At 48.4% G+C, this 21,033-nt stretch overlaps 1 protein-coding gene across 1 annotated transcript; it reads right to left on the bottom strand.

Moving 5' to 3' along the window:
* Positions 1–2: 2 nt before the first annotated feature.
* Positions 3–20,593, bottom strand: LOC134393979 (macrophage mannose receptor 1-like). Its single transcript, XM_063119036.1, has 8 exons — positions 20,362–20,593; positions 16,489–16,593; positions 13,220–13,327; positions 11,057–11,119; positions 5,684–6,070; positions 4,154–4,299; positions 2,623–2,735; positions 3–1,418 (listed from the first exon to the last, which is right to left on the bottom strand). The coding sequence occupies exons 1-8, from the start codon at positions 20,450–20,452 to the stop codon at positions 1,295–1,297; spliced, it is 1,137 nt and encodes a 378-aa protein (XP_062975106.1). The 5' UTR covers positions 20,453–20,593; the 3' UTR covers positions 3–1,294.
* Positions 20,594–21,033: the final 440 nt, after the last annotated feature.

The following is a 21,033-nucleotide window of genomic DNA, read 5'->3' as shown; positions in this document are numbered from 1 at the left end:
TGTGCAAGTCCAGCATTCCTTTATTAACCCAACTGAAGAACACGCCCACGCCCACGATGATGTGGTAGAATCTTGGCTGGGCTGTCACATTTTTTTTAACACTGTCCCACATTTAAAAAAAACCCAAGCCCCCCCTGCCTGTAGCTAACGCATCAGCATGGAGAGGGGGAAATAGCAAACACTATGAAACATAATTGGACAATTAAAAGGTTACAGTAAGCCTATAAATAAAGTTCCAGTTCAATGTTTAAGGGAAAGAAAGCTTGTTCAATTAGCAATATAAAATCCATAAGAAAATTAATAAGCATCTAGAAGGGCAGGCCCTGCTGAAGAAGACTCAAGACGGCTTCCTCAAAGGCAAGTCCTGTCTCACTGATCTGCTAGAATTCTTTGAGAGGGTCAACAAACATGAGGACGGGGTGCTGATCCGGTGGACGTTGATGGGAGATGCAGCCCAACACATCTGCCCTAATTCATGGGCTGCCGCTTGCAGTGGATGAGGAAATGCCAGATGACATCATGACATACGCAAGGGAAGCACAGGTGATATACGGAATTAGTTCCTTTGGGAAACATTCCCCCCCCCCTGAGATATGCTTGCCTAGGTGAATGAAAGAGGTTTCGCAAGGCATATGCAGAGAGCAGCGTGGCCTGTCCCAATAGGGTGGACTCAGGTGAAGCAGAAAGCTGTTACCTTCTTTCTTAAAACAAGGGCTTCTTTCTTAAAACAAGGGGGTGGGATAATTAACTATTCCACCCCCTCCCCAGACTGGTGCTCTCCAGATGGGTTGGGATTGCAAATCTGCAGCAAAGCCCGTGGGGCACAAAGATGGGGCACTCCTGGCTTAGTTGGACAGACTTCCTTTCAAGTGACAAAAGAATAATAATTTCTCCCCCTCAGGTGTTTAGAGTGGCAGAAGAACAAATGTCATTGATTATGGTTTTACAAACCTGCAAAGAAGTACACAATGATGTCTATATAAAAAATAAAGAACTAGCTGTAGCGTATTCAAATTGTACAAACTCTGAGCAGGCTCGCCCTAAGCACATTCCGTTTATGTGAAATACGCAAAGCTGCCTTCATTTTTTTGGAGCGTCGCTCAACTTCTTTGGGGTGCAAACTCCGTTTTCTTCGCCCACAGGCCTGAGTGGGAGAAGCCGCACTTGTGGCCAGCTGGGAGCCGCGTGTGCTTGGCCTCTAGAGTTTGTGCTCGTGAAGCGCTGAGCTGGATGGGCTCGTGGTGCTGAGTGCAGATCGCAGAACGGCCGTGCTGGGGATTCCCCCTCCTCCGAACTAGGGCTTCCTCTCGCAGATCCAGTGATAAGTGTCTCGGCAGGGATAGTCATACCAAAGATGGTTCCTCATCAGGGCACAATTCTCAGCCCTTCCACCTTGGGGCTCCTTTTCATGCCAATAGCTAGAAAACCAAAGGGCAAAACCCTGAACCAAAGGATAACAACCTGGCACACAATGGAAGCGATAGATAGATTTCTGCACCTTCCCCACCCTTCGCCTAGAAAATGCTCAAAAGGAAAAGTGAAGCAAATACATTACTTTCAAACATATTATTGAACCTATGCGCGCCTGCCTCTTACCAAGACCACTGATCTATCTAGCTCAGGGCATCCTGACTGGCAGCAGCCTTGGGCAGGAATCACCTGCTACCTGAGGTCCTTGTAACTGGAGACAAGAACGAAGAAGAGCCCTGCTGGATCCGTCCAAAGGCCTCCCTACGGCAGCTCTCTGTTTCCTACAGTGACCAACCAGATGCCGCTGGAAAGCCCACAGGGGTGGGCTTTTAAACAGACCTTTAAAGCCACCTAAACTAGTGGCCATCATCACATGTTCTGGTAGCGAATTTTGGATTGATCCCAGACTAGCACCAGCAATGTCAAACCACCATGCAATGGCAGTGGAGTACGGAGCTTGGACATGAAGAACGTGGGTTCAAAACCCCACTCAGCTGTGACGCTCACTAGGGGCCCAAACAGATATTACTTTAAATCTGTATCTAGCCGCTATGTCTCCCCCCTCTCCTTTTTACTCTAGAGTAAGTGGAGGAGCCCCCCTAACCCCCCTTCACTTGCATCCCAATCTAGTTTGGGGGGGATGCATCAGAGAGGGGGTTTGTCACACAGAGCAGGGCCAGGATCTCTTCTCGATCCTCCCAGAGTGTAGGACACGGAATAACAGGCTCAAGTTAAAGGAAGCCAGATTCCAGCTGGACATCAGGAAAAACCTCCTGACTGTTAGAGCAGTACGACAATGGAATCAGTGACCTAGGGAGGTTGTGGGCTCTCCCACACTGGAGGCCTTCAAGAGGCAGCTGGACAACCACCTGTCAGGGATGCTTTAGGGTGGATTCCTGCATTGAGCAGGGGGGTGGACTCGATGGCCTTGTAGGCCCCTTCCAACTCTGCTATTCTATGATTCTGTGAATAGGTGGGGAGCTGCTTGAGACAGGTGCACTGGGACAGTGGCGGTGGCGGGGGCTGGGGCCGGTGGTTCCCAGCCAAAAGTTCCCCAGCTATAGAAATTCCCTGAATGGGGCTCCATTCAGGCGCAGAGCCCATGCGTGTGTGATGCACGGAGACCACAAAGACCTCACGGTCATGACGTACTTGTTGTCAGGTCCTAAGTATGTTCCATCCACCCAGGTCCAGGAACCTTCAAGCACCTGGTCAATAAGGCCAATCCAACAGGAACGAGTTTTCATCATGGTTGCAATGTAGGTCTGATGCAGAGAGAAGAAATGCCAGAAAAGCAGAAGTTTTAGTTCGTCACGTGTGGCAAATTTTGTAACTTGCTTCATCCAACGCTTGACGTGGATGAAGGAAAAGGCAAACCCATGAATTTAGCGGAGGACGGTACAACAAAGAGTAAAGCAACCAGGGCGTCAATCCTACACACAAAGATGTAAGAGTAAGTCACATTGATCTCTATGGCATTTACTTCTGAGTAGGTATGTATAGAGTTGCTCTGTTAGAGGGGTTAATAAGACAGGAATGGGCAACTAGTGGTCCTCCAGGTATTGTTGGGCTTGTTGTTCAACTCCCGTCAGCCCAGCCACATGGTCAACGCTCAGGGATGACAGGAGGAGCTAGAGTCTAAGATCCGCTAGAGCAGCCTTCCTCAACCTGGGGCGCTCCAGATGTGTTGGACTACAACTCTCAGAATGCCCCAGGCTGGGGCATTCTGGGAGATGCAGTCCAACACATCTGGAGCGCCCCAGGTTGAGGAAGGCTGCGCTAGAGGGATGCAGGCTGCCCAGCCCCGGGTCAAGAGGAGACCAGAAGACCAGAAATGAATGCTTGCAAATCCCTCCTTGCCCCTCCAACTTCACAGCACCTCTTCTTTGTCTTTTCTATCATCGGAGTTGTGAAGTCGGAAGAAGCTGTACTAGGTTCAAAGATAGCTAAAATTCCTGCTGAAAACACTTCATGCCTAATGTTTTCTTACCTTAAACTCATTCTCCATTTCTAACAAACAGAACCCTTCCAGACCAGAGATAATGGCTCGACTTCAGTTTCTTTGGACTCACAGCTCTCAGATCTTGGGGTCATGCAAATTATAGCAGGGCCATGAACCCCAGCTCTGTACATAAATACGTGACTGATCCATGATGCAGTAGTGCAGTCAGTATGTAATGATGGTCCAGGGGAGCCTTCCTGGGCCAAATTTACCCACCTTGTGTCAAATCATTACAGTCCCATCATGGCAATGCTACATCCCTCTTACATGTTTATACCTCGTAGGACACACGGTGCCATTTGCTGCAGTACTTTGGGTAATGTGGAATAAAAAGCAGGAAATAACACTACGAAAGCAGTATATGGATTGGGTCATGCGCCCCAATACCGCTATGAAGCAGAAGTGTAGAACTAGCCCTGAGATGGCAACGCGTATTGCTTCAAAATGTGACACGCCATCCCAGCTGCCTTTGAGGGCCCTCCTGCTCATTCCACTGAGTGGGGCTCTGACTTCTGCCCCTGCCATATGCTCTAAAATAACCCAGAATTCTTTGGTTTTATAGACTAGCAATACCCAATGTCTGTAGGCTCAGGGGACACGTTAGTCTCCAGAGAGGGCTGGAAGTGTATTTTGGGAGGGCTGCCAGGGACGCGCTTGGTCGGCTCCAGCGACTTCACCAACCTTCTCGTTTGCACTGTTGATCGTCACCAGGTGGGATCCCAAGGAGGTGCATGATTGGTTGGCCACATCCCAGGTTCCCGGCGAGTGTGAGAGGAAGTAGTAGCTCCCCTGGAAGAAGGTCCAATCCCTGGCAAAGGGGGGACAAGCTGCAGCGAAGAGAGAGAGGCGAGTAAACTGCCCTGATGAGCTGGCATTCCAGATCCAACTGGGAACAGCCTGCCTCTGCCACCGTGCAGAACAGACATCTATTACACACGCACACCCACAACAACTGCTTACAAAGAATTTGGCCACAAGAGCTTTGATTAGTTTGGACCTTCTTCTCCAGAGGTGGTGCCTGGTTCTTTAAAAGTTCTTGGCTTGGGCATGTGTAGAACATATTCCCAGCATGGGCAGGGGAGGGGGGCACCAACCCTAAACTCCCTCCTCTAAACCTGCTACTACCCAAACCTGCTACTAACCTAAGAATTTTAAGATGTTGTGATTGTTATTTTAATATTGTAGCGGTTTTATATGCTCTTTTAACCAGTTTTATGTATTGTATTGTTGTGTTTAATGTTGTTCCCTGCCTCGATCTAGAGCAGTGGTTCTCAACCTTCCTAATGCTGCGACCCTTTAATACAGTTCCTCATGTTGTGGTGACCCCCAACCATAAAATTATTTTCGTTGCTACTTCATAACTGTAATTTTGCTACTGTTATGAATCGTAGTGTAAATATCTGGTTCCTAAGACCATCGGAAATATGTGTTTTCCGATGGTCTTAGGCGACCCCTGTGAAAGGGTCGTCCGACCCCCAAAGGGGTCGCGACCCATAGGTTGAGAACCGCTGATCTAGAAGGAGAGGCAGGTAAGAAGTCATCGTCATCATCATCATCTTCATCATCATCATCATCATCTTAGTTTTGCTATGGCATGGGTTGACTAAACCAAAAAACAAAAACAAGTTTATTAACAACGTGGTGGGAATGTTGGCCTCACCCCTCTCCTGCAAGGTTGCTTCTGTTTCACAACTAGGAAGGGTGGTCTGGAGAAACCCCCTCGCTTATTGCGTTACCTTTTGGTGTATGTGTGTGTGTGTGTGTGTGTGTGTGGTGGCGGGGGTGGGGGTTCACATAAGCTGCATGATTCACTTTTCCTGTGTGAACAACCCATTGAAATGAAAGGGAGCTGGACAAAAGCTCAGCACAGCTCCATGTCAGTAGTTCGTGCCCTGGGGGCTGTCTTGACTAAGAACCCAAATATGCACACCTAGAGAACCCTTGAAGATGTGGGGTTTGCAATGAGCATATGTGGGTCCACATATGAGCCTCCAGGCTTCCCTTTACTCTGAAGTGAAGTGATGGTGCAGCAGGACAAGTTGGGTAGCCATGGGTCAATTGCTTTCCAACACCACAGCTTTCATCCCCTAAGAGACCTCATTCATATCCCCTAGGAAATCTACGTGATCTCTGTTCTGGGAAGCCTGAGCGCACATCCCAGTCCCAATTTATGACAAGTAAAGGAAGCCTCCGTGTGCTGCTGGGACTCACTGTTGCAGATGCTGCTGTTGGCCTTGTAGTTGACCCAGCGGCTCCAAAGCCCGTTGCCGCTGTACAGTATAACCAGATGGGCAACGTTCCCATAGTTGAAATACAGATTCTTGCCTTCAAGGGCCAGGAGATTGTCCCAGCGACATTCCCAGCGCTGGAGCGGGCTCTGTGCATTGCAGGGCTTCAGCGAGAGACGGGTCTTGCTTCTGGGCTCTTGAGCTGCCACGCAGAGCTGCGAAGCCGCGTGCCGGAGGAGGCCTCTGGAGAGCCACTGAAAATGCTGCCCCAGGGCATCAGGGTCACAGGAAGCACCTGTGAGAGACCTGTCCTCTTGCACAGCCACACAAATCTGGAGATTCTCGTTGAACAGCAAGAAGGGTTTGGGGACTGGGATGGCGAAGGCGATGTCATGGTGGGGCAAAAGGAGCCAGGGACAGGCAGGGACGGGACGGGCGGGGGGGGGGGAGAGAGAGAGAGAGAGAGAGAGACTTAGGCCTGCAGTCATTGCCCCCAAACAAGAAGGCACAAGTGCAAGGACAAAACCACAGTCCAAATTCAGGGTGTCCATTGAAGACTATTTGGAAGAGCAACGCTAACATTTGCAAGCATTTGCACGGACATTCTGTGATCACGCATTCTGCCTTATCAGGGTGTCCGGTTACGCTCACAGATCCCTCGACAGACTGTGACGCTCAACACTTGAAAGGCTACACGGAAGCTGGGGGCGTGGGGGCAGGGCAGGGACACCCACCCACATTTCCCTACTGTTTAGCCCTATGCTCGAACAGGTGAATGCCTGAATCGGGCTAATATTCTGCAAGAATTCCTATATTCAGAGAATAGCTAGTAAACATTCAATATCAAAACTGGCAGAGGGAAATTTTTGAGGAGCAAACTCTTTTCAGCTCTATTCAAAACCATTGCAGGTAATCTGGAGAGGGGCGAGCCTGTCACTATGCTGCCTGCCTGTGCACTGTCCAGAGAACTTCGGCTATTGGGCAACCTAAAAGCGTAATAAATAGAATAAATCCATTGTAGTGTTCCCCTAAATACACCAGCCCCCCTGCTCTTTCTCTTCAAGTCAAAGCCTGGCTCTCTTCTCCACGGCTGGGTTCACACATCATATGAACCCACCACACCCAGTGGTTGAATGTGGGTTGTTGTTGAATTGTGGGTTGTCTGAACGCAGTGTGATAAACATGCCATTCGCTTGTTCACCACCCTCTTGAACAGCCCAACAACAACAAACCACGGGTTCTCAAGATGGCATGCTGTGTGAACCTAGCCCATCTGCCACGGCAGTCACAAAGGCGGCTTCCAGTCGGAGGGCTCCTAGCGCTGTCAGTCAAACGGCATCCTGCAGCTTTTCTTCCTTAACAGCTTTTTCTTTTCCTGGCAAGTAACTGGCAAATAGAGGGAGAAAACGTGGAGGCAGTGGCAGACTTTGTATTTCTGGGCGCAAAGATTACTGCAGACGCTGACTGCACCCAGGAAATCAGAAGACGTTGACTTCTTGGGAGGAGAGCAATGACAAATCTTGATAAAATAGTTAAGAGCACAGACACCACACTGACAACAAAGGTCCGCATAGTTAAAGCAATGGTATTCCCCGTAGGAACCTATGGCTGCGAGAGCTGGACCATAAGGAAGGCTGAGCGAAGGAAGATAGATGCTTTTGAACTGTGGTGTTGGAGGAAAATTCTGAGAGTGCCTTGGACTGCAAGAAGATCAAACCAGTCCATACTCCAGGAAATAAAGCCAGACTGCTCACTTGAGGGAATGGTGTTAAAGGCAAAACTGAAGTACTTTGGCCACATAATGAGAAGACAGGATACCCTGGAGAAGAGGCTGATGCTAGGGAAAGTGGAAGGCGAAAGGAAGAGGGGCCGACCAAGGGCAAGATGGAGGGATGATATTCTGGAGGTGACAGACTCAACCTTGGGGGAGCTGGGGGTGGCGACGGCCGACAGAAAGCTCTGGCGTGGGCTGGTCCATGAAGTCACGAAGAGTCGGAAGCGACTGAACGAATAAACAACAACAACAACAACAACAAAAATCGAAGCAGCAGTGGGAAAACACAATGGCAGGTGGTGCTGTTGTCAAAACCTCCCTTAAAATTCTGCGAATGAGGCAAGGCGATTGCAGAATAAAAGCCTCACCTGGAAGAATCCCCGGTGCTTTCCTTCAGGCTGATCTGGGCTTGTGAGCTCGCTCGCTAGTGCCAAGGTTTCTCTCGCTCTCCGGGTTTGTGAACATAGCTCACGATGGGAAGGAGAGTAGATTGGAATCAGGCGCTAGACTTGCGAACCAGGTAATCGTCCATTTAGGTTATAGTTTCTCTGCCCTCTTTGTGTTAGGAGAATCCAAGCCAGGTCTTTAATGGGGGTTTGGGGGTGGAATCCCACTTGTCCTCCTCCAGTGTCAAACTCCAGGACCAAAACACTGAATATAAAACCATTTTACTGAAAAAGCGCGGAGCAGTGCACGCTCCTCATCAGTGATTCTGATTGCTTTTCCAACCAGTGCATGTGCAATGGAGCCCTTTTTTGCACAGGTGCCTTCCTGTGTTTGCTCTTCTCCTCTGCGGAGGCACAGCAGGGCATAAAGACGGCACCAGGCAGGCTGTTGGCACATCTGAACTGCTGCCTAGATGCCAAACACCATATTAAATCCCCCTGCGCCCCACTGTCCTCCAAGCACCAGGATGCTGCAGTGAGGGCAAGGAATAGGCAGGGAAGTGGATGCCCCCCCCACCTACCTTTTTGGGGCAGGCCTTGATGGCCTTGTAGGCCCCTTCCAACTCTACTATTCTATGATTCTAGTCGTTTCCACTTCCTTGACATCTTTGAGCATATTTGGGTTGAGCCAGCAATGAAAGTAGCAGCTGCAACACATGCACGGTGAGGCATTTTGTATGTTTGGAGTCCAGTGGAGAGAGTGCAACTGTGTGTGTGTGTGTTTTAAAATCAATCTCTCTCTCTCTCTCGTTCTGTGCATATGTGTGTAGTAGTACTGCCTGTGGATCTACCCAGCAGGCCCAGCTTCCCAGCTCACCAGATCTAAGGTCCTCATGCTCTCCTCCTATTTGGGAGTTGCTGTGTTTTTTTAAAACTGCATATGGAGGCTGGTGATATATTATTATTATGTTTTTTAAAAATACTGCTTATGAGGGCCTGTGTGCCTTAGCATTTCTTTCTTTCTTTCTTTTAAAAATGCTTCTTGGGAGCAGTGCCTTGCAATTTCCTTAAAAAGAAAAAGAAAAAAGAAGTTTGTTCTTTATTTTCCAAACTCCGGTGCCTATTGGTCATCATCACCATGTGCCCCATTTTCCTGTTTCTGTGCTCCGGCTCGAGGCTGCTCAGGTTCTGGTTTCCGTGTTGCTTTGAGAACAGTTGTCATCCATCGTTAGTAGTATTAGCGTCGTCGTCGTCACCGTCTGGGGCTTTGCATTCATGATCTAAAAGTTTATGAGCCTCAGCGTCCCCTGGCTGTGGTATAGCTTGCTGTCAAGGTTGGCCTAGTTGGGTTCTTGCTAAGAGGGTCCAGGGCCCACCGACAAACAGCCACCTTGAGTTGCTCCTCTTCTTCACCACTGCAACCTGCTTGCTGTTCTGGCACGCGGCCTCCTTGCTCACTGGCTCTCTTCCCGTCAAGCAAGAAGGTTGAACCAGTTATGGGAAAGAGGACGAGAAGCCAAAGCAGCTGGTGACAGGAGCGGCGGTGAGAAGAGAGGTTTGCTGAGGGAGGAGCCCCCATTGAGGGAGTCGTGTCCAAGGGCCCTCAAAAACCTAGACCCAGCACGGGCTTGCTGGTTGCTTTAATCCATTTTTTATTCCACATCTGGTAGCTGAGGATTCCAAAAATGTGTTTATCCCGCCTCCCCGCAACACACATGCTGCCGGGATGCTAAAGTCCTCTTTATTTGAAATTGGTTCCTGCTGTGGAGCAAAGAAATGTGGACTTAAAGGAGTGTGTTGTGCAGGGATCAATCAGATCCAGCTGTCCTCTGTCGAATGAATTTCCCAATTTGCCTTTGCGTGTCTGTTGTGATTTGGGTGTCTGTTTGACCCACCCCACCCCAGTTTTTTTTAAAAAAACATCTCGGAGAAGTGGACCCTGTACTGTAACAAAGTGTTGAGGTGCACAGTGCTTCATCTTGCCATGGCCTTTTCCAGGGAAGCGCATCCCATCCCACCTTCCTCAACCCTGGCTTTCCATTGTTTCCCTCTTCAGCAGCAAGCCTTCGTGATGCTCTGTCCTCAGTGGGTTGCGTTGTGGGCTGTGTCCCAGAGCGTTTTGAAAAGGTTGGGTGGCAAATTAGATGTAGTTGGCTCTGCCTCTGGTGACCTGCCCTTCACCAACCAGCCGCCACTGAGAATAACGTATCCCGTCACACGCACTAGGTACGTATGCCTCAGGGTAAAGGACATGTGAGGATCAGTACCAGTGAGATCTTGGTGGGTGCAGATGGGGGGAGGCAAGAGAAGAGGACGGACACCACATGTGAGGACGATGCCACAGCAGCATCTCAAGGCACATCTGCAGAATATTACAGGCCCCTGAAGCAACTTAACTAACGTAGCCTCCTTGCAAGGAACTGGAGTTCTCTGAAAAGGCAGAGGATTTCCCAGAGCCTACATAGAATTGGCATTCGCAGGTCTCCATGGGGAACTCCCTGACAATTAAAGTGGTTTATACCTAGGTTTTAGATGGGATCTGTAACAAAATGTTGCTGTGTTGCCTCATCTCCTTACAGGGGTGCTTCAGGATACTATAAGCTAGGCTTCTCCAACTTGGTGCCCTCCAGATGTTTAGGACTTCAACTCCCATCAGCCTTAGCCATCATGGCCAATGATCAGGAAAGATGGGCGTTGTAGTCCAAAACACCTGGCGGGCACCAGGCTGTGGAAGGCCCCTATGAGGGACCACCCCTTCATTCTCCCCTCCCCCCCCTTGCTTTCTCCGTTTTGCTTTCCCCATGGATCTTGAACATTTTGTGGCTGCTGGAGGCCATTACACATGCTCAGTCCTCAGTGGGCTGCTACTGCTCCCCCCCCGCGCCCCCCCCCCCGTCTGCTAATAAAGTGTTCCATACTTCTGTGTTTCATGGCATTCACCTGACCATGCTGATCCTGCCTCTTTACTTGTTTCTCAGTGCTCCTGTTTTGGGTCCAATTCTGCCAGCATGCAACCATCTGGGTTTGCTATGTATCACTGTTCTAGGAAACTTTGTAGAAATGCTTGACACACCTCTAAGATGAAACATGGACTGGCCTGAAATACATATGGGGCGCTTCCCAGCCTCCGGGGGCAAAGCCAGGGATGAAGAGTTTGAACTCAAGAGTGTCCTCCACAACCACCAAAGACACCCACCTGCCTCCTTGAGATGGTTATTCTCAGATTGCACTTGCTCCAAAGTAGCAGCCATTTTAGAATCTGGAGAGGAACAGACAGACAGACATCAGAAAGGATTACAGATTGAAGGGACAGCACTGGAGGCTGTCAGCACAGCAGAAAGGCATGGGACACTGCAGCGTCATGGTGAGGTGGCCATCGTAGTAAGGCTGCCTGGAATTCATGACCTATTCCTGGCTTGTAAAGGGTGGTGGGGGTGTGTGCTATAGCACTCTTCAAATACTTGAAAGGTTAAAATACAGAGGAGGGCCAGGATCTCTTCTCGATCCTCCCAGAGTGCAGGACACGGAATAACGGGCTCAAGTTAAAGGAAGCCAGATTCCGGCTGGACATCAGGAAAAACTTCCTGACTGTTAGAGCAGTACGACAATGGAACCAATGACCTAGGGAGGTTGTGGGCTCTGCCACACTAGAGGCCTTCAAGAGGCAGCAGGACAACCATCTGTCAGGGATGCTCCTGCATGGAGCCTTTATAGGCCCTCTTCCAACTCTGCTATTCTATGATTCTATGATCTCCATGCCTTATTTATCAGCTGAACATTCAGCATATATAAGGGAAAGTATCAATCATTTTAGTGCCCCCTATTTCTTTTTTTCACTGTATTTTTTGGGAAATGATTAAATCAAGATAAACAAAGGTATAGCTGAGATACAGCTCAACTTCTGGGGAGAACCAGTGATGCAGACTCACAGAAATAGCCATGCTTCAATGCACTTTCGTACTGTACAGACTGTAATGCACTTTGAATGAATAAATTGCGAATAGTGGCATGTGCATCGGAAGTTAATGGCACTAGAGGAAGTGTGGATGACAGCGAGGGAGGAATGTGTGTGTTGGCTATTAAGCAGGCATGGCAGTGCGGAGTGGAACTGATGTTTCAGGCATGCATAAAATACGCCCGCTTGTCAGTCTTGTGCACCCAAAACAATTGTATCTATTTTTATTCTGTTGGGCAGCTTCTTCTACCTGAGTATCTAGAAAACACACAGTAATTGGAGCAATTGTCTCTTTGGCCAGATCAACCCGGCATGGATCGCCTTTTGTGGCACATCTTTTCCAAAGAGATCTCCCCAACAACGCGTCTTCCTGCTGCTCCCTGCCAGGTTTGAAGGGCCTACGAAACAGTGCTCCACCTTGGGGATCATGGGGACGTGTCAACCTTTGGTTCATCTAGCTCAGTATTGTCCTACACCGACTGGTAGCCATAGCTATCCAGGGTTTCAGGCCGAATCCTTTCCCAGTCCTTGCTGGAGATGCTGAGATTTAAACCTGAGATATTTCGTGTGTAAAGCATGTACTTGACCACTCAGTTACAGCCCTGAGCCTAGGGGTGGTATCCAGATTTAGTCCTCCTTAAGAGTAGATACATTGGAATCAATTGGACTGAGTTAGCACGGATTACAGTGGGACTGTTCTAAGTATGACTAAATCTGGATACAACTACTAGAATCCAGGTAGCCTTCCTGGGTCCCTTATATGTGTTCTGTTAAGCAGGGGTGTAAAATGTGTGGTCTGTGAGCCAGTATCTGGTGGCAGTGATCTCCAGGGGGAAAATGAAGGAAAAATACTTTAGAAATTGAGTCTGTGAGTCCTGCCCTAATAGCTTTGTTCCTACAGCTTCCCTGGAACGTCCTAGGAAGCTACACTCAGAGGTTTCAGCCTACTTTATCGGATGCTCTAGGAAAAGGGCTTCCACAGCAGGAACCATAGAGCCTGTTCCTAGAGCATTTCCCACTCTTTAGTCTCCGAAAAAGACCCAGGTAACAGAGTGTGGGATGTCCGGACCCTTCGGCAAAAGAGAGGATTGGCGGAGCGGGAAGGCCTAGGAGGCAGGGTTCCTGGTTGGCAGTTGGGAGGAGTGTTGGTTTTGCCTGAACAAAGAACTCTTGGCCAGGATCTGAGTGAGTGAATGAATGAGTGGTGTGTGTGGGTACGAGTTGTATGTTGTGTGTAAGATGTGTGTGAATGTGTGAGCCTACATGTGCTTGCACACAGACACACAAGTGCAGCCCCTACTACTTGAAGTGGCCCTCAAGGCCCAAAAACTTGTGCATGTCTGTGATAGAGGAAGCAAGTCTAGGACTCCACCAGCCTTGAGGGAGACTCAGGAGGCCACTTACTGTGCACGATTCCCAGAGCAAGCAGCAGCACATTGAGGGACACAGATGTGGCTAGCAGAGTAGCACCGGCTATGATCACCACCCTGCGTGTGCAAGTTGGCTTCTTGGCTGGGAACGGAAGGAGAGAGAAAGTCATTCTGCCAGTTCCCCCCACGCACCCACCCCCAGCCCTATGGCCAGCTGCCGCTCCAATCCCTGTGGCACCATCCAGTTCCATTAATTCGTAGCTTTCCTACCATACAATGTATTTTTCTGCAATATTCTTATGACACAAAAATGCAACAGATAAGCACGACATACGTCAGTGCCAATTACACATTAACAAATAGAGGAAATGACCCAAAGAATACACTAACGGGCAGGTAAGGCTGCAGTCTAGAGTGCTGAGGTTCTTGGCTGAAAAACAAACAAAACCCAGAGTACTTAAAAGCTGATCCTTTCCTGGATGGGGGAGCAGGATCAGGAGAACGAGTGCCGTGAGATTAAGGGGTTCATCAGACAAGTGTTTTATCACACGCTCGCTACTGCCCTCTCACAGTTTTTCGTGTATCCTTTAGACCAGTGGTTCTCAACCTTCCTAATGCCGCGACCCTTTAATACAGTTCCTCATGTTGTGGTGACCCCCAACCATAAAATTATTTTCGTTCTTCTCTACACGATCCATGGGATGGTTTGCTAATGAAAATAATACATAACAATAGCTTTAATACAAAAGATGATACATGACATAGTTCAGTCAATACAGTTTCCTAAGACCATCGGAAATATGTGTTTTCCAATGGTCTTAGGCGACCCCTGTGAAAGGGTCGTTCGACCCCCAAAGGGGTCCCGACCCACAGGTTGAGAACCGCTGCTTTAGACAATGCCGTCCGCCTCCCGCGTGCCTCCCCCTCCTTCTTGCCTTTTGTCCGTCACAAAATGGATCCCTTTTAATCCGACTTTTTTGTTTTTTGGAAAACAGAAAGTGCCACCATTTCCTGCTGTACGCAGGAAAAGCGGTACGATAAAACTCCCCCTGAATGGGCCATGTGGTCTTTGTTTACTTCCTCTTTCTTCTCCCAGAAGAAAGAGGAAGTAAAGTAGGACAGGAGTGGGGGCTGAGAAGCTTTGGTAGGGAACCATGATTTCCCCCATATGATAGGGTGACCATATTTTGGAAACCAAAAAGGAGGACAACATGGTCGCCCCCAAGGGGGCGTGTCCAGTACCAAGGGGGCGTGCCCACCCGAACATAGCCTTGGTCACATGTCTGATTTTACAGCACACATTTAAGACAAACGTGTTCTACATAACATCTTAATGTTAAAATCACTGAAATAAAGAACTTGAGAGATTCAATGTATCTGAAATTAACTTCATTCACTCCTACTTTTGTAGGTTTTGCTGTACTTTGAAGCTTTTGCTATACTCTGGTGTTACATTCTCCCCTTCCCTCAAATATCTTTTCTGACTGTATCTTCACTCATTGCAAGCTGCTGTTGTTGTTAACAGGGTTTGCTACTGGCCCCAGATCTGTTTCAAATTTGGTATGGCTAAAGCTCTACCTAAAAGCTATCATGGTGCCAAATTTCATCTCTTTTTCTTTAAAAATGTCAATTTTAAAAATAATAATTTTAAAACCTCAATTTTTAAAAAATTCCTAAAAAATTAATGGATGACTGGATCTGTTTCAAATTTGGTATGACTAAAGCCCTTCCTAAGAGCTACCATTGTGCCACGTTTCATGTCTTTATCTTAAAAAGTGACGGAGTTATAAGCATTTTTGTTAATTCCCATTAGAGCTGCTCTTTGGGGGCAAATCCGGATTTCCCCTCCCCCTCCCGGATTTGCCATCAAAAACTCGGACAAATCTGGGCAAATTCAGTCATATGGTCACCCTACCATATGATAACACTCTAAAGAAGAAACCCTCCCAACAATACCATATTTCTTTGATTGTAAGACGCACACTAATTACAGTACCACCAACAGAAAAAAAGCTTTGATTCTAAGAAATAATAAATGCACCCGCGATTCGAAGACACACCCCGTTTTTAGAGATGTTTATATGGGGAAAAAAGTGTGTCTTAGAATCAAAGAAATACGATATACAGCACCCTTTCCCAACCTGGTGTCCTCCAAATGAGTTAGACAACAGCTCCCATCTTCCTCAGTCATGAGGGTTGTTGTTCAACACATCTGCTATACAGGAAGTGTTCCGGAGGGAAGGAAAAAGGCTCCCTGCTTTTCCATTCCTGTTCTCCACAAATCTCTCCCTCTCCTGGTATATAGCAAGGAGGCACTTAGAGTCAGGTGGGCAGTGGAGAAATGGAAAAAAAGCTATAGCCCGCTCACAGTTGTCCATGGGTCATTTTGATGACGCAGTGATCGTCCTGTGGACATCTCATGCCTTCCACCATTTTTTGTTATAAAATAATTCTCAGAAAACGCCACTCTTCTGAGCTATAGTGGTATTTGTCACTATTTCCTGCTATGTGCAGGAGAAATGTTACTACAAAACGACCACTAGAGGGTGCTGTCCCACTAAGCTGAATGGGCCACGGGGTCGCTGCTTGCTCCCCCTTTCGCCCCAGTGTGATTCTGCTCATCCCTATTGCGGAAGAGAAGCAGGAAGCAAGTGTGCGGGTAAGGAAATGTGATTTCCCCCCCACGCATCTGAAAGAGCCCCTTCTCCCCTTCCCACATGTTCTGATCAATGCTGCAAGACACCAGCTCCAGGGTGGATGGAACTGGGAACAGGAGCAGGCTCGGAATGCTCCATTTTCTTATGCTCCCCTTATGTTGCTCCCTCTATTTGTAAAACGGAGCCTAACAGGAGGGGAGGGGAGAAGCAGGGGCAGAGCCCCGTGAGTGGGTCAAATGATGCACACAATTCCCATAGCATTTAATAGAGCTGAGTGGCATATTCCTTCTTCCTAAGCCGTTTAACTCCCTCCCAGTAAATTCCAGTGCTTCTTACACCATCCTTGGAGCATGTTCTCTAAGTAACAATTGTTCCTCTCCTTTTTGAAATCCTTTTTCAATGCGGGGGGGGGGGGAAGAGAATGGGGCGCTGTCAAAAACCCTCTATCCCAAATCCTCTAACTGCTTCTCCAGGCTGCAATAAAAATGCAGGTACTTTGGGTGCCTTCTTAGCTCCAGGATCATCCGTCTATAGCTTGTGATGGATTCCTTTCTCAGGCCTCTTGCCGATAGTCTGCTGCCCAAAAAACAGCCCTGGGACAATTCCAGATCAACTTGGGGTCCCCAGATGCTCAGCCCCCACATACCTGAGAACCATGGTGTGGCCACCTGGTCTGTTGGCTTCCCTCCCAAACTGGTTGCAGGATCAGCAGTCTCATAAAACCCCTCCTCCTCTGGGTTCTCCTTGGTGCCTGCGAGGAGGAAAGGAAGATCCTCATAAGACAGTTTCGACTGTATACATGTGTGTGCTTCTCTCTGTGTGTTGCGGGGTGTGTGTGTGTGTGTGTGTGTGTTGTTGTTGTTGTTGTTGTTGTTTCTGGAATGGCCCTGTGAGTGACCCCATGCAGGAAAGATGACCCAGGTCATTAGGGGTTGTGCAGTTCTCCGGAGCTTTCAGGATGAAGAGTGGAGGGATCAGTACAGAAAGGACTGGCACAGAATTCATCCATGCCTAGAGATGTAAAATTTCCAGAAATTTTGAAGCCATGGAAAAAAACCAGGTTCCCCCCCATCCCCGTTTTTTTCAGAAAAAAACGGAAATTTTCAGAAAAATTGGAATAATGCAATATTAGCACTTTTTACAGATTGAAAGTCACTTTGTTACTTTAGGAACATAAAATGTATTTATGTCCAAGTTGGTTTGGCATAAAATTATTACATTTGGTATATTAAAAGTAGTGTATTCTAACAATTATTACAAATTTAATTTACTTTTTTCACCTTTTTTTGGTAACAAATGGAGCTACAAGCTCCTGAACGGTTAGGAATACCTGAACTGTAAGGAACCTCTTTGGTTCTGCCAGTTTATGAGGAGCAGGCAAAAAGAAAATGGGGGGGGGGCACACCAAGATTCAATGAATATGCATGAAATTTAATCAGACTCATTTTCTGACCTACAGCTACCGTATTTCTTCGATTGTAAGACGCCATCGATTGTAAGACGCACACTAATTTCAGTACCACCAACAGAAAAAAAACCCTAAGTCACGCCTGTGATTCTAAGACGCACCCCGTTTTTAAAGAAGTTTATATGGGGGAAAAAGTGTGTCTTAGAATTGAAGAAATATGGTAGTTTCAGTCTCTGCTTCCATGGCAGTGCCCCCTAGAGGCAGAAATGCATTTGAGAGTTGTAGTCTCAGTTTGCAGCCTAGGACTTGCTTGTCCTTGGTGCACAGACATTGTAATAATCTGATACTGTACAGTTTTTAGAAATCATTTGGAGAAGTAAATATCTGAACACCTTGTCTTAAACATTTTATTCATCATGCTAAAATAAAACATCCGTAATCCGTTTTTTCTTCATTTTTTCCCAATATTTCCAATTTTTCGGAAAAAAACCAGAAAAGGCTTTGGAAAAAAACAGAAAAAAACCGGGTTTTTTCCCGAATTTTCCCGGTTTTTTCCGGGCCTTCACATCTCTATTCACGCCCTGCCCCAGATGAGAAGTCCCGCTGAAATTCATTCTTCATCACAAACAGGGCTCCTGCAGCTTTGTTGGGATGTAGAGGGATGATGATGATAATGATGACGATCTCCCAGGGTGCAGGACACGGAATAACGGGCTCAAGTTAAAGGAAGCCAGATTCCAGCTGGACATCAGGAAAAACGTCCTGTTACAGCAGTACGACAATGGAATCAGTTGCCTGGTGAGGTTGTGGGCTCTCCCACACTAGAGGCCTCCAAGAGGCAGCTGGACAACCACCTGTCAGGGATGCTTTAGGGTGGATTCCTGCATTGAGCAGGGGGTTGGACTCGATGGCCTTGTAGGCCCCTTCCAACTCTGCTATTCTATGATTCTATGATGATGATGATTGATTGATTGATTGATTGATTGCATTTATATCCCACCTTTTTTCCTGCAAGGAACCCAAGGCGGCATACATAATCCTCCTCTCCACTTTATCCTGACAACAACAACCCTGTGAGGTGGGTTGGGCTGAGAATCTGTGACCGGCCCAAAGTCACCCAGTGGGTTTCCATGGCCTAGTGGGGACTAGAACCCAGATCTCCCAACTCCCATTCCGACACTCTAGCCACTACACCACACTGGTGCCACTGAATGTCACCAGGTGCTGCATGCATACAAGTGACACCTGCTGAAATTCCCATTTCAGTGCAACTGTTGAAGATACAGGAGCCCGGTCCTCCTTTCCATCTGGTCACCCTAGGTGGACGAAGCTCTGAGCAGTTTGGACAGCGGCATACTAAAGGAATCTGCCCTGTCCTCCCTGGTCACTGTTCAGAGGTAATGGTGGGAATCCCACCCCAGGCTTGGGCTGAAGGGGAGGGGCCTCGGCTGACCATAGCGGGCCACATGGCCCAGCACCGCCCAGAAGCTCCCCATCCCTGCCCTCACTTGATTCGGCTTCAGTGAAGTAGGAGGGCTGCTGCTGCTGCTGCTGCTGCCATGGTGTATGAAGCAGTCAATTTGGGGTGGGAAAGGGAGGGGCAATAGAGCAGGGGCGATTGGTCACATAGGATGCCAGGGAGAGGAACGGGCCAAAACAGCTGGTTGACTCATTCAGGAGCTGGATTATTGGCCTGTACAGCATTCAGCTGGGGAAGTAAAAAGAAGCCAAAGGCAAAGGTAGAACCAGGCAATCTTCAAAACGGAATATTTACAAAAGTTTATTTACAGTGCCAAGGTGCCGCCTACGCGTTTCAAATGCAACTGCGCTCTTCCTCAGGGCTGTTATAGAGTTCGTTAAGTTGTCTGCAGAATGCTGGGCCTGAGTGTTTTAGCCTCTCCCTATCTCTTGGGGTGTAGGGTTGTATTCTGGTTTGAATACACACACACACCCTGCACGTGAGACTGTTCCACCAGTTTAGGGGTCCTTCTACAACCCATGAGACCCTTGCATCTGGGGAGAGGCAAATGCCCCCTGCTCTCTGCGATCCCTGGCTGTTGCTGTCATTGAGTGGTCACGGCGCTGCTCTGGGATGTAGGCAGTGCGGCTTTCAGCCCGGGGCGCTCCCAGCCCTTTGCCTCTGCCATGACTGTTGCTGGCTGGGCACGCCAGGAAGGGCCACGCAGTGGGGCCATTTCTCCTCATCCAGCTCAAGCCGACATCTTCTGTGCCCCAAAGCCCTCACATCTTTCTCTCTGAAATTTCACCAGCTTCAACTCCTCAGAAGAGGAAACAATTCCGCCAAGAAATAAAAATTATACACGTCCTCCTTTAAAACCATCCAACCCTCAAACGATAAAGGCACCAAGCAGAGAGACTCCTTGACCTGTTTGCCTGCAGTTTGTCCGCTCAGAAGGGGCTGCTAAACCTGCAGATCTCATCTAGTCTGTCAAAAACGAAATACGGGATGCCGTTTTCCCGTGAGCCAACGGGGAGGCATGCGAGACTTCCTTTCTGAAGCAGGGGCGCGCAGAGTGGCTGGCCTGAAATGATCTGAGACAACCTGATCTCTGAAGAGCCAAAGCAAGAGCCGAATGAAATCTTACCTCCTATCCAAGAAAGCAGTCGGCCAGTAGCTAACTACCCAGAATGTAAAGGCGGCTGCAAGAAGAGACTCCATTGCCTTGATCTTGTGCTTTGCCACCTGCGCTCAAGCCTTTCTGCCCAGCTACTTCAAAGCTTTGTGCTCCCCAGGAAACCCAGGAGCATTTTGCCTGCTGGGGATGCTTGAGGCCAGAAGGGTCTTTTGACAGTGAGGACTAAACCGTCTCCCGTTGCATTCTAGAATCTAACTAGACCCATAAGCTTTCAGTGGGAGACCGTCCTATGGGGGCTGCCACTTCTGCGTCAGCTCTGAGCTGTGGTGAGAATGCTGTGGGCAGGGGATGGGACGGAGGATGGGCAGGGAGCCCGACTGTCCTGGAGCTGTTGAGCTGGGAGTGGGAATAGGAGGAGGGTTACTAAACTCTGGAATAAAATTGTTCTTTTGGGATCTTTGGTCTAACCGTGGTCTAACCCTTTTCCTACCGTGGACGGCGGAGTGCCACATACCTGTATGACTCTTCTGGGCATGTGCCCTGGGTTCCTCTACCCCATGTTCAAGTGCATCCACGTTAGTGTAGAGCCCCTTCCATGCCGCCATCACATAGAAATGCTCCTTTGCAAAAGCCTGGGGTGTAATACGTTTGCCGGCTGATCAGACACGGTGGGGCAAAAAGCAAGAAGTGGGAGGATCCCACAAAGACCACGGCAGTTTCCGTGAAGGAAATAAGGCAGGAGCTGCACAAGGCGTCTCCTGTTTGTAGACCGCAGTGAACGAAACCCTGTCCATGCCCCTCCCATGTGTCCTAAAGTAGACTGTGGAAATTTGATGGGTCTCTCTCTCTCTTTCTCTCTCACTCTCTCTCTCACACACACACCCTGATGAGAACTGAAATACAGAAGTTTGAAATTCGGACCGTTTCAAATGTGACTTACAAAGGAAATTATTTTGATACTTTGTACATGTATGCACATATCTGCTAAACATCCATTTAAAAACAGAACCTTTCAGTAGTATTCTATTGACGAGCCAGTAGCCCAAACCAAAATTTCACAGAATTATTTGAGTCCATACAGCACAAATGCCTTGATGTCAGCCCTAAAGATGAGAGGCTGAGGTGCAGACATGGCAGAGGAGGCTCAGGAAGTGGTGGATCTTGGCCTGTGCATGGATTGGTAGGC

This window comes from Elgaria multicarinata, chromosome 3 (genome assembly GCF_023053635.1).
Source record: "Elgaria multicarinata webbii isolate HBS135686 ecotype San Diego chromosome 3, rElgMul1.1.pri, whole genome shotgun sequence".
Lineage (NCBI taxonomy): Eukaryota > Metazoa > Chordata > Lepidosauria > Squamata > Anguidae > Elgaria > Elgaria multicarinata.
The sequence above is the reverse complement of the archived record's forward strand: the minus strand, read 5'-3'. Positions and strand labels throughout refer to the sequence as shown.

Excerpts from the sequence above, each read along its gene's own strand:
- LOC134393979 (XM_063119036.1), bottom strand. The coding sequence starts at position 20,452 with ATGGCGGCATGGAAGGGGCTCTACACTAACGTGGATGCACTTGAACAT. Across the intron at positions 4,300-5,683 it reads CAACAGCAGCATCTGCAACA|CTTGTCCCCCCTTTGCCAGG; the intron begins GTGAGTCCCAGC and ends TCTTCGCTGCAG. Across the intron at positions 1,419-2,622 it reads TACTTAGGACCTGACAACAA|CTATTGGCATGAAAAGGAGC; the intron begins GTACGTCATGAC and ends TTGGTTTTCTAG.